Genomic DNA, 15,120 nt, shown 5'->3' on the forward strand with positions numbered 1-15,120 from the left:
TAACACAAAGACAACATGTTGTTTATTTGTAATTCCTAGTTTTATATCTTTTGGAGAAACATCTTTTATATACTTATAAATGCACCACAGGAGGCTTGGAGTGAAACAGCACGTCAGTATGCTGCATGCTGTGCATGCTGTTGTACTGACAATAAAGCTCTTGAATCTTGAATTATATCTACAACAAGCTAATAAAGCTGAGAACAGCCTCACCGGGTCCCTCCTGAGGTTTTACATATCACAGAGGTTTCACACAGTTACGTGTGTGTGTGTGTGTGTGTGTGTGTGTGTGTAAATGCATGCGTGTGCTGTGTGCATGCGTGCAGCTAGCCTACCCGGAGCCCAGGACAGGGAGTAGACCACTCCTTCGTTCCCGGGGGAGGTGTAAACAGCTGTTAGAGTGTTTGTGTCCCAGATCTTGATGGTTCCATCAAAACTGGCCGTGGCGAGCAGGTTGGGATCATCGGGCTTAAATTTGCAGTCGAAGATGGTTTCTACGTGACCCTGAGGAAGAAGCGACACAGTGAGCTGAAGCTCCTTTTTTGTCACTCACGTGTGAGGATGCCAAAGAATACCAAGTCTCGCAGGAAGTCCCACTTCTTGGCTCCCATGTCGTAGAGCCCCACGCCTCCGTCCATGAAGCAGCAGACGGCGTGGCCCGGAGGCAGAGAGAAGGAGCGGTTCTGCGACAGGGTCGGGGGAGGGACCGCCTCACTGGTGGAACTGGTGTACTGACTCTTACTGGGGGAGCAGGAGCTCTGAGCTGCAGAGAGAAGAGGGCTGTGACAAACTCACCTGTGGAAAGTGTTAGCTGGATCCAGGGTTTTAACAACAGAACCTGATGCAGATGAGCTGCAGCTGTAATCCTGCACGCGCAGTGCAAAACCAAAATCTTATGAAGACTATTTAACAAAATCCAGATTCTGGATTTTTAACTGTTTTCTCCTTGAAATGTAGAACAGTCACTGTGAGCTCAGCACTTCTGGCATTCATTAACACTTTTGTGATGTTGAATTTAACCTTTTAGACAGCAGATACACAGAAAAAGCTACTTTTCATCATTGGAAAATGATCCAACACAGGCAGTTTGTAAAACTCTCTGTATTAATGTGAACGTTCATCCACTGCCAGCGCTGAGTGTGAGAGGAAAGCAGGTCTTCTCCTGGCCTTTAAAGGATCCTTACATCTTTGTTTAACTGCTGAGTAACTTTCTGCTCTTAAATGTCTAAGAGATGTCTAATACTGCACAGCTATCAATCTGTTTAAACTTTAGTGAGAAATGAATGAAAAATAGTTGGACAGTGCATATTTAATCTTTGCTTCCACCTCGGAGGAATGATGGATGGATGGATGGATGGATGGATGGATGGATGGATGGATGGGTGGATGGATGATGGGTGGATGGATGGGTGGATGGATGATGGATGGATGGATGGATGGATGGATGGATGGGTGGATGGGTGGATGATGGATGGATGGATGGATGAGTGGATGGATGGATGAGTGGATGATGGATGGATGATGGATGGATGGATGGATGGATGATGGGTGGATGGATGGATGGATGGATGAGTGGATGGATGGATGAGTGGATGATGGATGGATGATGGATAGATGGATGATGGATGGGTGGATGGGTGGATGGATGGATGGATGGATGGGTGGATGAGTGGATGGATGGATGAGTGGATGATGGATGGATGATGGATAGATGGATGATGGATGGGTGGATGGATGGATGGATGGATGGATGGATGGATGGATGAGTGGATGGATGGATGAGTGGATGATGGATGGATGATGGATAGATGGATGATGGATGGGTGGATGGGTGGATGGATGGATGGGTGGATCGGTGGGTGGATGGATGGATGGATGGGTGGATGGATGGATGGATGGATGGATGGATGGGTGGATGGGTGGGTGGATGGATGGATGAGTGGATGATGGATGGATGATGGATAGATGGATGATGGATGGGTGGATGGGTGGATGGATGGATGGATGGATGGGTGGATGGGTGGGTGGATGGATGGATGAGTGGATGATGGATGGATGATGGATAGATGGATGATGGATGGATGGATGGGTGGATGGATGGATGAGTGGATGATGGATGGATGATGGATGGGTGGATGGATGGATGGATGGATGGGTGGATCGGTGGGTGGATGGATGGATGGATGGATGGGTGGATGGATGGATGGATGGATGGATGGATGGGTGGATGGGTGGGTGGATGGATGGATGGATAGATAGATGATGGATGGGTGGATGGTGGAGGATTAATCATTTGAATAAATCAGTAGATGTTGTGCGTGTCTGTTGGGTTTTGCTCTGACCGACTGCTCCATCTTGACTCAAACTGAAGCTGTTTCAGTGTTTCTCATCTCTCCTGCTGTTACAGCTCATTTACTAAAGACGGTACCTTTCTTGGCCAGTGGGGAGTTGAGGACATGCAAAGCGTGAAATCCCGTCTTTTTCAGCTTAAAGCTGTCCAGCGGAGTCGAGCGAGACACGTTCCACACTCTCAGCACGCCGACCTGCGAGTCTGAGGGACAGAAACAAATCACTGGACACGCCTCGGAGGCTCTTTCATACTGTAAATATATTCAGTGAACCCACTTAAATGTGTTATTGTGGACTTCACAAGTCAAATGTTCTCATTATCATGCAAATAAGAATCTATGCATAAAAGATGGCAGCAGGAGAGCGGCATGTCCCACACACCGGCTGCCCGAAGCCCACGTCCACCCGAGCAAACAGAAGGGAACACGCATCCCACGTGAACACTCAGGCTTTACCTCCGGTGATGAACATGCCGGGCGCAGACGGGACCCAGGCCAAACACTGCACGGATGCAGCAGCTGAGGGGAAGCAGAACGACGTGATGCAGGCCAAGGCCTCGCTGTCCACCAGCCGGATGCCGTTATGAAGGTTAGACACTGAAAGAGAGGCAACCAGTTCATCGCTTCTGTGGGCGAACGGGCCACAGACCAGACAAAAAGCTATTTTACTGCTCTCAGATCTGACCTAGTAAATAGTCGGTTGACAAAGGGTCCCACTCCAAGGCACTGACAGGGTCCTCCTCATCTGTCCCCTCTAAAGACTCCGGACGCAGCACGTGCTTTTGGCTTTTACTCCCTCAAGAAGAGAACGGGGGGTAAAGGTCTTTTCTTTGGACACACTGAATTTGCATGCTTGACAGAATAATCCTTCTTTATTTCATTCTTAGACACACATAATATTCTGGATAAATAGCAGTCTGCTTTCAGAGCCTTCCACAGCACAGAGTCTCTACTGAAGGTGTTCAACGATGTGCTTTTAGCTGCTGACACTGGAAAAAGTACCGTTTTGATTCTTCTAGACCTGAGCGCAGCATTGGACACTGTCGACCACACGATCCTACTAAACCGTCTAAAGACGTGTCGGCATTCAAGGCTCTGCTCTAACATGGTTTGCCTCTTACCTGGAGAGCAGATCCTACTCTGTGATGCTGGGTAACAAATACTCCTCCCAGCTACGCTCACCTGTGGAATACCTCAGGGCTCTATTCTGGGCCCGGTCTTATTCTCCTTATACATGCTCGCATTAGGCTCCATTTTTCAGAAACACCAGATCTCCTGTCACTCCGATGCAGACGATGCACATTTCTACCTCTCTCTAAAACCAGGTGCTGACAGTACGCTGCAGAAAGTCTCAGAGTGTCTTAGCGACATACATTGCTGGATGTCTCTGAACTTTCTCAAATTGAATCACAACAAATCCAACATTATAATTTTCGGTAAGCAGGACTCTGTTAGTCTCATAAGAAACGACTTGTCCCATTATCAGCTCGTGTACATCCCCACGTAAAAAACCTTGGTTTCATTTTTGATTCCACCCTCAAGCTGGACAAGCAAATAAATCCAGGGCTTTCTCCATTGCCGCCCCGAGACTCTGGAACAATCTCCCCTCTTTTAGAAAATCCTCTTCATCCTTGCAAGTCGTCAAATCGAATCTGAAGACCTACCTTTCGGATGTCTCTGACACCTCGTTTATTCTGTTTTAACTATTCTGGTCTTTTATCTCATTGGATGATGCTTGCATGTGTAGACACTTATACATGTATTTTATGTTCACGTATGTGCGCTTGTGTGTGAATGTGTACATTTTTGTATATGTATGCATGTGTGCGTATTTGCATGTACACACATTGTTTACAAACATACACGGATGTCTTACAGTGTTTCTATAATGTTTTCTTTCTATTTTAATCCTTTTATTATATCATCCCTCTGTTCAGCACTTTGGCCGACACTTCATGTCTTTTAAATGTGTTATATAAATAACGATGACTTGACTTATCTAAATTTGGACCTCGGTGCAGGTTCCTCACTTCACCCTCTGTCTGACACAAACTGACCTAGCCCCTCCCACTTATTCCTCTGAGTGGATAAGCTGGTTTCAGGGCGCTGTCACGACCATATTAGGAACGAGCACCCACCTGACTTCCTGTAAGAACGGCCTTTAATACGAATGTTTGTGCAAATCTCTGTGAAAACTGCGTGTGTTCTGCGTCACGTCTCTCATCTGGATACAAAACACTGAAAACTTACAAATATAAAATCAAAATACTTTTTTAACACGGCAACACTTGATAACATGGCCTGTGACTAAAGATGTAATCTCCTGTAATTAATTATTGAATGTATTTCATTTGACGTTTCAGAGTAATTATAATCACACAAATGCTTAAAGGTACGAACACTAAAAACAGGCTAACAAGTCAGCTTTTTACAGGAAACAAAGAAATAACTATATTCTAAGTAAATGTATATAAATGTGTAAATATAATTTATTGTAATTTCAAATAAAATCCACTGACTTTCCTTCTCTTTTCAGGGGAATGACACACAATGATCACAGACCTCCAGGCGTCCACACATTCAAAACTCGTGTTGGTCGGTACCTGGCTGAAACACCGACAGGCTCCCGTCTGTGTGTCCAAACACCAGTTTCCCCTTCTTGGTGGGGTGCCATCTGAAGAGACAGATGTCAGACAGGAAGGAGTGGGCTTCTTTATGCACCGTGACCCCAGGATCGGGACCTCGGTAGACCCAGATGTACAGCGGACCGCGCTGGGAGACGAACGCCACTCCGTCGGCCGAGTTCCAGCACCAACTGACTGACACGGGGACGCCTGAGAAACAGGAAGAGGCTGTGAGGCTTTACAGATCTGTGCTGAAACAACCCGGCGTGGATCATCCAGCTACCTTTAGTGTTGTCGAGTCGCGCCACCGCCTTTTTCTCTGCTACGTTCCACACGATGAGGAGGTTATCAGCTGAGGCCGAAGCAAACAGGTCGGGGTTGTCGGGGCACCAGCTGATCGCTGTTATGGTCTTCTTGTGCTCTGACATGATGGACCTCAATTTAAACTCATTGTACTGCTGATCCAACTGCAACGAGGACAAGAGAACGAATGAAACAGCTCTCAGAAATCTGTCAACTTCCACAACTCTGCCCAAGAAATCAAGAATCCTTTCCTGCAGGTCGCCGCCCTGTGCACCTCCTGACTACCTCCAGCACTGCTGCTGCGTTTACATCTCCTCCTGGAGGTCTCGTTCTGACCATCTGCATCGGTGCCTCCTGCAACACCGTGCAGACAGCAAATAATCCCTGGTGACATGAGCTGGTTTCCCTGGGGGAGCTGGTACTCTACAAGGCGCAAACCCAGGAACGGGTTATTCATCCCCCAGAGTCAGAGCTCAGAGCCCGCTGGGACGATCTCTACAATCAAACCCCTCGAAGGACTCGTGCATTGATCAGAGCTCAGGCGACAGACGTGATCTGGACATTCCAAAAAATGTTCACCACAAGAGCAGTTCAAAGGTCATCTCGCACACGTGAATCCAGATTAACAAAAAAACAAACAGATTACATCAAATCTCAGTTCAACTTACAGAAGCAACAAAAATCCTGTTTCAGGATTCCCAGTTCATCCCGGTCACATTCACAAAGACAGACAAGCTCCACCTCGGGTGTTCCCGGCGATCTGCAAACTCACAGCTAAAATCATGAAGGAAAACAGAACAGGAAAAGAAAGCGGCGCCTTTTCCCGAGCAGCTGTCTCCGGAGAACCTCTGGAGGATTCCTGTGATGACAGTCACGCAAGCTGTCGCCACATTACCCGCACGCTACGCCCGAGTATTCGGACCGCGTTAGTAAAAATCAGTACTGCTCACCTGGAGAATAAAGTGTGAATGAAGTGTCAGCACTGCGATCATGGTGCCTCTGATACAGACTACGTCCTGTTTGCTGCACGAGGATGTAACACGGTGACACACAGACTCACTCACAAGGCAACGTCCTGATTTCTCCTCAACACGCCGACTGTGAGGCTCGGAAAATAATATGCCGCGATACGATTGGCTGACAGGACTGGCTGTGGAGGTTAAGTAACAAAGAAGTTCATGGAATAAAAATGCAGGAGACTGTGGACCACAGCAGCACAGAAACAAATCAAAAGTACATAAGATGAAACTGAAGATGCTGCGCACTGGAGCAGGTCCAGAGACAGAGCTGCAAACTTCAACGGCTCACAAGCCACAGAGAACCCAGCTCTATGATTTTTATGGGCGGAGTCACAGCTTTAAATATGGCGATCGACAGTGCTTTACCCAGAAAACACCAACTTTGTGTTACAGCATCTACACACTCTCACACACACTTGTTTTCATATCTCGATGAGCACATCTAAGTGACAGCATGCTTTCCTTAGCCGCTAACACAACAGTCACCCTGACACTAAAACCACATCTTCAGTCTCAAAAATGTCTTCAAACGCGTGAGGACGGACACTTTGTCCCCATAAGTATGGTAACATGCCAATGTTCTGTCCTCACAAAGATGTCTAAACACGCACACACACACACGCACGCACACACACAGGTAGATCACCTGGTAGATGTATATAGCTAGCGTAGCACAGTAGGCGAAGCGGTCTCCGCTGGCCGCACACACGTCTTTGTTCCACGGCTGACAGCCTGCTGCCAACAGGCCCACCTGCTTCACCTTCGCCATCCTCACCTGCAGACACACAAACACTTTAGTTTTAACCAGTTTACTGGTTTTGGATTAGGTGTGTGTTCCTATAATTATCACTGGACTGTCGCATTGGAATGAGTGTGGCTGTGTGTATTTACACATAAATAGTTGTAGCAGATTAACACTCACAGCACGCACGCAAACTACATGCATCAACAGGTTGGCCTGGGATGAGATGATTAGAGCGAGGATTGAATTAATCTCTGCAGTGATTGGCCGCTGCCTAATAACTCTTACTGCGAGGAAGTGACACAGCAGGCCGTGGGGGATCGGCGTGCACGCCCATCCGAGAGTCCTGCAGACACTCACGTCTCAGTGCTCTGCTGGGCACTCGGGTCCTGGAGATCGTGTGGATGCTACTTTAGCACGTCACCCACCTAAACATCGCTACAGAGCAGTCGCAGTCACCACAGATGGTAAAGACTCTCCCCAACAGCAGCAGCCCAAAGAGCCCACAGTGTTTACCCAGCCTCCAATCTGAGCCCGTGACCATAGAGCAGAGGTCCAGAGTCGTTACCCTGAGGAGAGCACACTGACACCTCTGCACAGTTTGTGTTTATCTTCTTCCTGAGTTATCGCTCATCGTCACAGATCATGAGGTTACCTCTGGCCCCACCCACTAACTTTTAATGCTGTGGCTGTAAATCATGTCATTTGTCCACTGTTAAGAAACCCCAAAGCACCTTCATGATATACCTCACAGACACACTGCGAGCTCTGTGCGAGTAGTTTGGTTTGATTTGATCTTTTACGCGTTTATAATTTTTTAAAAAGAAGTGGCGTCAGTGATCATCTTTAAAGGGCCAGTTCACCAAATCAGAGAAGCTACAAAGGCAGAAAGGAAAGAGGAGAGCGAGGAGTCGCTATCAAAGGTAACTTCAAACACCTGTTGATGTGCTGGCCTGTAACCTCGTCCTGTCAGGTGCAAATAGGCTGATTTACATCTTCATTTATCATCCTCCATTAAACAGATAATGGTGTGAATCAGCTAAACAGTAACCGTGTGCAGCCACAGTGATGACTACACTGTCAACACGTTTGGACACAAAGATTGATTTTTTTTTTAACCCCTAAAAAATATTTTGGTGTGTTTAAAGATTTGAGACTTTTAAAATCGTTTTACTTCTAAATAATCTGCATCATCATCTCAAACCTGAGCTGGCTTCCAGTACCTGAGAGCTCCCGAGAGTGCAAACTGGTTTCTCACAGGAACAAAAACACTTTTTTATGCATCACTTCCTGTTGTTTTTCAGCCTAAACAGTCTCTGATAGAAACAGTGCATCATGAGCTGCGTGTCAGGCAAAGACAGCAGGAAAGAGGCTCCAGACCCAGTTTAAACCTCTGAAACCGTCTACAACATTATTTGTTTATTAAATAACATCATTGACCTTTAATCAGTTCCATAGGATATAAACACATGACCGGGGGTCAGCAAAGGCTCACATCTGGCTCCAGATGTGACAACCTTTTCATATTGATTACCTGTAATAGCACAGCAAAGTAAGTCAGAGGTAAACCGGTCAATAACAGAGGCTACGGTGCTTAGGGTAGGTAGGTAGAGATTAGGGTGAGTCAGGTGTTCGTTTGTCTGGTGTGAGCCGTGCTGATGGGCTCCTTTAATCACCTTTATTATTAAAAGTGAACATTTTGGAACAGTAACAAACATCACACCTGCGCTGGGCCTCCTGAGCTCCTCCTGTGCGGAAATATAATCTGTGAATGAGCTCCATTAAAACTAAACACACCCCAGGAGACCAATCAGGACTCAGCTCTGAATGATGCAGGAGGGGGAGGGGTGTACCTGCTCTCTACAGGTACACCCGGCGGAGACCCGGTGACACGGCACGCGGCACTCGTGTGATTAGTCAGCGCCCCCCGGTGAAGCGCTGACGTCACGGTGGTCTTCGCACACTTCACGGGCCTCATAAACGACAAAGTCGCGCGCTGTGGACGGACTCACAACAGTCCTCCCGACCACGTCACGCACCCTGACGTGGAGCACGGGGGGTTAAAAGCTCTGCGCGCTCCCGCCATCATTTCATCTGATCCTGAACAACATGTCGACGCATCAACAGGTTCCGTCACTGCGACTGATCCACGAGACACCTGCGTGTCGCAGGAACCTCACACCCACAGACTCACACAGACTCACACACACGCACACTGCTGAAGACACGGATCCTGGCTTAATTTTTCAACATTTCAAACACGCGACCAGTTCGTGTGTCTGTGTGCGTGTGTCTGTGTGCGTGTGTCTGTGTGCGTGTGTTTCGTCTTACCGTCAGTTGTCGGCAGGCTCGTGCACGGCGGACAGCTCCCAGGTGCTGAAATGCGTCCAGCTCACCGTCATCCGGCAGAGGTAGGAGCAGCAGCTGCGCTGATTGGTCCCTGGGAGGCCGGTCTGTGATCAGCTATTGGCTGTCCGGGCTGTCAGTCAGAGTGTCCGCGGTGTAAATCAGTGACGGGAACCTCTCGTTTATTTACATTTATTGTTAAATATTTACACATTTCACAACAACAGTTTTATACTGACCCACAACATTCAGATGATCCTCTGGGAGCAAAACACAGATTGTACAAAAATGTTCGCAATAAACAGAAATTAATTCTTAAATAAAAGGAAGCGCTTGGCAACTGTGGAAAGGAAGAACTCCATTTAAACAGGAAGAGACCTCCAGCCGTCTACCGGGGTCAAAATAAAACTGGATTGGTTTTTCTTAACTTGTCATTCATCCAACCACCTATTCTGTGCAGAGCAGCAAGCTGAGCAGGTATTTCAGACTGTTCTCCTCAGCAACACCTTCCAGTTCTGAGTGGTGGTGAAGTGCTCCCAGGCCACGCCCACATTATAACCTCTCCTATGATGACGCTGGGGTCTCCTTCCAGTGCCAGCCTTTAATTTGTCATTGCAGATATTTTGTTTTCAGCTGCTTCAGACAGAACAGTGACTGCACATCACATGTTAGAGGCCCTGTGATTGGCCCGTCTGTCGTCACATGAGTTGACTGATTTTTGGAGAATCTGTTTAAAGGACTGAAGCTGACATGGATGCTTTTACCACTGATTCTAAAATGATGAAAAATCATGTTGTAAACATGGGTCACAAGTACTTAAACCCACCTGAGTGTCATTGCTACACTGTGCAAGGCTGATTTTTAACATTGCAGTGAGTCTGCTGCTGCACAATGAGCCTCATTCTGCTTACATTCATTTCTTCATCTACCCACTCAGACTGCCCCCCCCAGTCATGTGAGCTTTAGACACACAGCAGTCTACACTTATAGGCAATATACAAAATTTTATTACAAAAAGAAAAATCCGTTCTACATGTTTTCAAAGTTCCACATTAAAAATGACGGCAAACATTTTTTTAACCAAACTACAGATAAATCCTGGCAGTAAAATGACAGTGAAGAAACGGCACCGCTGGAACAGAAAACATGAGCAGTGCTTCCAGAAACAATCATTCTTAAAATAAAAAAAAAAACAAACAAAGAAAAGAAAACGTTTCCTGGCTGGCTGCTGTCCACCGTCTGCACAGGAGTTTCAGTTCATCGCATCATCACAGGAAATAATCTGGCTGCACGTTTTTTTAAACCAGGATCTAAGGTGTAACAGACCCGACTTCAGCAGTTGTAAAACAAAAATAAAACTTAAAGGGGACTAAGGGACAATAAAATCTAAATCCCTGAATTAGAAGAAGAGGAGTACAGGTCGACCGAGGCCGACCGACAGGGACAGCAGGCTATACCGTTGGACGAGTCCAACCCAAAAAACAAACATAAGCTGAACAACGCAAACTTCACATCCTCAAACACAGAAACCACTTAGTCATCATCCTCATCGTCGTCATCTTCATCCTCTTCCTCCTCGTCTTCATCATCGTCATCATCATCATCAGCCGGTACAGCCTTCTTGGCGGCGGGCCTGCCGGGCCCGCTCTTCTTTCCAGCGTCGCTCTTCCCAGAGCCACCCTTGGCTCTGTAGGCAGCAACGTCCTGGAAAAGGAGAAGAGGAGACACGTTAGGAACGCCACCTCAGAGACACGCTACACCATCCAACACCACCCGAAAACACAGGGGCACCTTCTCGTATTTCTCCTTCAGTCTGGCGGCTTTGGCCTCGTAGGGGGCCTTGTCTTTGGCGCCCTGCGTGGCCCACATCTCGCCAAGCTTCTTGGCAATGTCGCCGATGGAGATCCCAGGGTTATCCTCCTTGATCTTGGGACGGTGGTCGGAGCAGAAGACGAAGAAAGCGGAGCTGAAGGGAAAACAACAAATTTAATCCCAAGAATCTAACTGAAAACATTTTACAGACAAAGAGCAGCGAGTGTAGACTCACGGGGGCCTTTTGGGGGCGTTGGGGTCCTTCTTCTTCTTTCCCTTCTTGGCACCTTTAGGTGGCACGTAGGACTTCATCTCCCGGTCATATCGGACCTTATCGTTCTTGGCCATCTCTTCAAACTTTCCCTTCTCCTTAGGGGACATGGTCTACCACACACACACGTTTTAATTTTTAAAAAGGACAAATAAAATTAAAAAAAAAATATCAGAACATCAGTGCTTATAATAAACCGCGGGGCTCACCTTCCATCTTTCTGAGCACTTCTTGGAAAACTCTGCGAAGTTCACGCTGGTCCCTGGGTGCTTCTTCTTGTGCTCCTCGCGGCAGGTCGCCACAAAGAAAGCGTAGGAGGAGGTTTTTCCTCTCGGCTTATTCGGATCCTTTGTCATGGCTGCGATTAATCTGCAAAATAAAGACCAGAAAGAAAACCAGAAATGAAACCAAACACTAAACCACCAAAACGACTCCGAGTTTCGTATTACACGCCCACCCCGGCACAATAACCGCTCCCTGGCCTCACCGTTTTAAATTAAAGCGGGTAATATCCTCACATTTGCCGTCGTGTGGCCGTAAGTGGTGTTACCGCAGCAGAAATAGGGCGAGCAGACGCCCGGGAGTGTTTTAAGGCTCTAATCGGCTTTCTGCCTCTCCGGGACAAAAAGACGCGACTCCATTTTGTATCTTCCCGCCTAAACACAACTGCGCCAAAAACTTCCCCAACAAAGTCTCTGCAATACAGCCGCTCCGCTACACTGCGAGCAGTTCCCCGGGTTTCTGCCTTTAAACACGTGTAGCCAGCACCCAGAGCGACTCCGAGACAGCCGGAGACTTCATCCAAACTTTAAAAAGAGAGGCGCTTCCGTCGTGCTGCGAGCTAAGCTACCAAACCAAATGGCGTTTGAACGGCATGTTGCGCACTAAGTCGGACACACACTGAGCTACAGCACCATCTTACAGAGCACCGAGCAAGAAAAACACCCCACAAAACTGATGCTTTTCGGTTTTAAACAGCAGCGAACTGCTTGCTTTTTCACAAACACCGTTTTGATATTGCTGTGATTTATCACGCAAACGACCTACGGGCCAAAAAACAGATGTATTTTTACCGCACAAAGGTTAAAATAGCCCCAGAAACTTCGGCACACACCATTGCAATACAACAAACAAAGCACAAACACCTTCCAGCCACTGTTTGCTAAACAATTATTAGAAAGCAGAGGGGCCTTACCTGTTCACCGCAAGACGAGCTGTAAACGAGTGAAGGAGGAAGGACGGTCAACTGTTTAGTCACCGTCTGCGAGGCCGCACTAACTATACTATCGAGTCTCACACAGATCCGTCCCCCCAGCAGCGGATTGGCGGAAATCGTGTATTTAATTTTGAACGCAGGGCACACAGCGCAGTCGCGGATGTGATTGGTTGTTTTCCTAGAAGTCAAGCCGTAGGGTTTGTGTGCGTCACCTGAAAGCTGATTGGCTGCTCCCGGGCTTTTAAACATAGGGCGCGAAAAAGCCCCTCTTTGTTCACTGCTGTTCCAAAATAACCTCCGTCTGCTGTTGACGTCGCTTAACCGTTTGTTTTCGAGATGAGAGCGAAAGGAGCCGATCCGCTCCGAGGCTGCAGCTCTTCCGCTTCTAGCAACCAGTGACGAGACGATACAAACAAAACTGCTCATTTGATTTTTAACGGGCGCTGACGGATGTCAACACTCTCCAGAAAACCGACAATAACTTCCGGCTGCAGACTTTAACTGCAAACGTGACGTTTTAATATTCATTAAATATTGGACATCCTGTTTTAAGATGGCTCCCGTTTATGACTGTGCAAGTAGAAATGCAATCTAAGCATAAAACACCTATAATCTATTGTAGAATAAATCTATTATAAAGCAAGAGAGTCAAACATAAGGTCAGGGGCCGAAACCGGCCCCAAGGAGTCCAATCCGGCCCCAAGGAGTCCAATCCGGCCCGGCAAATGTGGGCAAAGATTTATGAAATATATTTTCAGCTTTTCCTGCTCTCATCCAAACTAAAGCAAAGTAATTAAGTACCAGATAAACAATAAAGATTAAAGCTACCAGAACCTTTTGTTTGTATTTTTAACCTTTCGTATTTCTTATTTCTTCTTTATCCTGTAGAAACACAGAGACGTACTGCTGACTCGACTCTCCCCTTCTTCTTATATTAGATGGAATCAAATTCAACATCTTTATGTTAACAGAAAAGAGTTTTGCTGGCTCAGTCTAACATAAGAACAAAGTAGGCCGCGTGCAGCAATGAATGTAAGTTCAGTGAAAGAGTATGGAAGCTGTTTGGTATGCAGAGCAATGCAGTGAGGGCAAGACATGCACAGCTGTTTATGTAAAAGCAGGCCTGCTGTAAAAAATCAAAAATCAAACACCAAAATCACATCAGTTTGGTGATGAGCATCTCACATGTGCATTAGAACGTCTCACTGCTTTTACAGAGGAACAAAAGGAGGTAGCAACACACACACACACACACACACACACACACACACTGCAAACCAGGTTATTAAATATAAATGCAAAGATTTTAAACTTTAAGACTGCAGACTGGCAGTTATCCAAGAGTGAATGAAAAATAAGGGACAAAAATATTAAAAGAGGAGTCAGAAAGGAGGAAATAGTCGCAGTGATCCTCAGACGGAGCACGGAAACCTGAGGCTCTCTCCACCTGAAATGTTCCTCCACGTATAAAGAATTATATGCATCAAGCTTCATTCTGACAGCCACTATGAGGTAGTGCATTTAAATAGATTAATACTTGTAAGGTCTGAAAGTATTTCCCCTCAATGTTTCACCTCCATCACCACTTTGCACAATTCTCCCAAACATCTGGATTTTCTTTTCGAATCATAATTCTGAACGTGTTTCATGCTTTCAGAGGGGATTTCTCACAGTGAGGGGAAACTTTGAGCTCAGAGATAAATCCACGATGAGTCATGAACAGATCATTTAAAACAGTTTCAGCTCTGACCCTCCACAGAGGTGATTAAAGTTCATTTACAGGCTCATTGACTGAGAAGTTGGGGGGTGACCTGTGTGAGCCGGGGGTTCACACCTCACAGTTAATCAGGAGGTCGTCTGTATGTAAAGTTGGGGGGTCGCTGGGAGGCGAATACATGTCAATGAAACACTTCTGAACCACTTTTTCTCCTTTTGTTGTCCTCGTGCGCCCCACCTAACTGCAAACAGCATGCAGGACACGCTTTTAACACCATTACTTCTTTAGTTTTTATTGTAAAAGGCGCCATTTGAGAACGGCCTCCATATTTTATTTAGTAACCCTGCTGTGCTGATTGGCAGACGTTTTTACTTTGAGCTCTTTGAGTTCATTTCCATTATAACTGTGCTTCTTCTTTTCAGTGACTTTCACATGGCTGAGCCTTGATTTCTTATATTGGTTGAACTTTTTCTAATTTATTTGAGATATTTTGTTTTAGGTTCTGTTTAATGATTTAGCTGATGTAACAAATTACCAAACTGACATACATCTAAAGCAAATATCAGGACTGAAAACAGGCCTCAAAGCTCACAGGTAGAAGTGTTGTAATTTTCTGTTTCATTAAAGACTTTGTGTCCCAACATCTGTGTGTTGTGTTGAAGCGATATCAAATGAAGACAAACCCTGTTGCACAACCCTGGGCTCATAATTTACTCATTTTC

At 46.4% G+C, this 15,120-nt stretch overlaps 2 protein-coding genes across 3 annotated transcripts in view; both read right to left on the reverse strand.

The window, feature by feature from the left end:
• Positions 1–9,498, reverse strand: part of wdr17 (WD repeat domain 17) — a 28,050-nt gene extending 18,552 nt beyond the window's left edge. For both annotated transcript variants that reach the window (XM_080881252.1, XM_080881251.1), the window contains exons 1-9: positions 9,368–9,498; positions 6,941–7,069; positions 5,256–5,439; positions 4,952–5,182; positions 3,034–3,144; positions 2,805–2,945; positions 2,429–2,551; positions 576–763; positions 336–504 (exon numbers count right to left, since the gene is read on the reverse strand). In XM_080881252.1, the coding sequence (XP_080737378.1) occupies positions 336–504; positions 576–763; positions 2,429–2,551; positions 2,805–2,945; positions 3,034–3,144; positions 4,952–5,182; positions 5,256–5,439; positions 6,941–7,063 (1,270 nt within the window). In that variant the 5' untranslated portion in view covers positions 7,064–7,069; positions 9,368–9,498. The remainder of the gene's footprint in view (positions 1–335; positions 505–575; positions 764–2,428; positions 2,552–2,804; positions 2,946–3,033; positions 3,145–4,951; positions 5,183–5,255; positions 5,440–6,940; positions 7,070–9,367) is intronic.
• Positions 9,499–10,366: 868 nt separating this feature from the next.
• hmgb2a (high mobility group box 2a) lies at positions 10,367–12,818 on the reverse strand. Its single transcript, XM_080881307.1, has 5 exons — positions 12,661–12,818; positions 11,675–11,834; positions 11,430–11,578; positions 11,174–11,348; positions 10,367–11,086 (listed from the first exon to the last, which is right to left on the reverse strand). Exons 2-5 carry the CDS (start codon positions 11,819–11,821, stop codon positions 10,916–10,918), a joined length of 642 nt encoding a protein of 213 aa, XP_080737433.1. The 5' UTR covers positions 11,822–11,834; positions 12,661–12,818; the 3' UTR covers positions 10,367–10,915.
• Between the last annotated feature and the right edge of the window lie 2,302 nt (positions 12,819–15,120).

This window comes from Rhamphochromis sp. 'chilingali', assembly GCF_963969265.1.
Source record: "Rhamphochromis sp. 'chilingali' genome assembly, chromosome: 4".
Taxonomy (NCBI): domain Eukaryota; kingdom Metazoa; phylum Chordata; class Actinopteri; order Cichliformes; family Cichlidae; genus Rhamphochromis; species Rhamphochromis sp. 'chilingali'.

Coding starts and splice junctions, on each gene's coding strand:
- hmgb2a (XM_080881307.1), bottom strand. CDS start 11,821: ATGACAAAGGATCCGAATAAGCCGAGAGGAAAAACCTCCTCCTACGCT. Junction 11,579..11,674: donor AGTGCTCAGAAAGATGGAAG/GTGAGCCCCGCG, acceptor TGTGTGTGGTAG/ACCATGTCCCCTAAGGAGAA. Junction 11,349..11,429: donor AACGCCCCCAAAAGGCCCCC/GTGAGTCTACAC, acceptor TTTTCCCTTCAG/CTCCGCTTTCTTCGTCTTCT.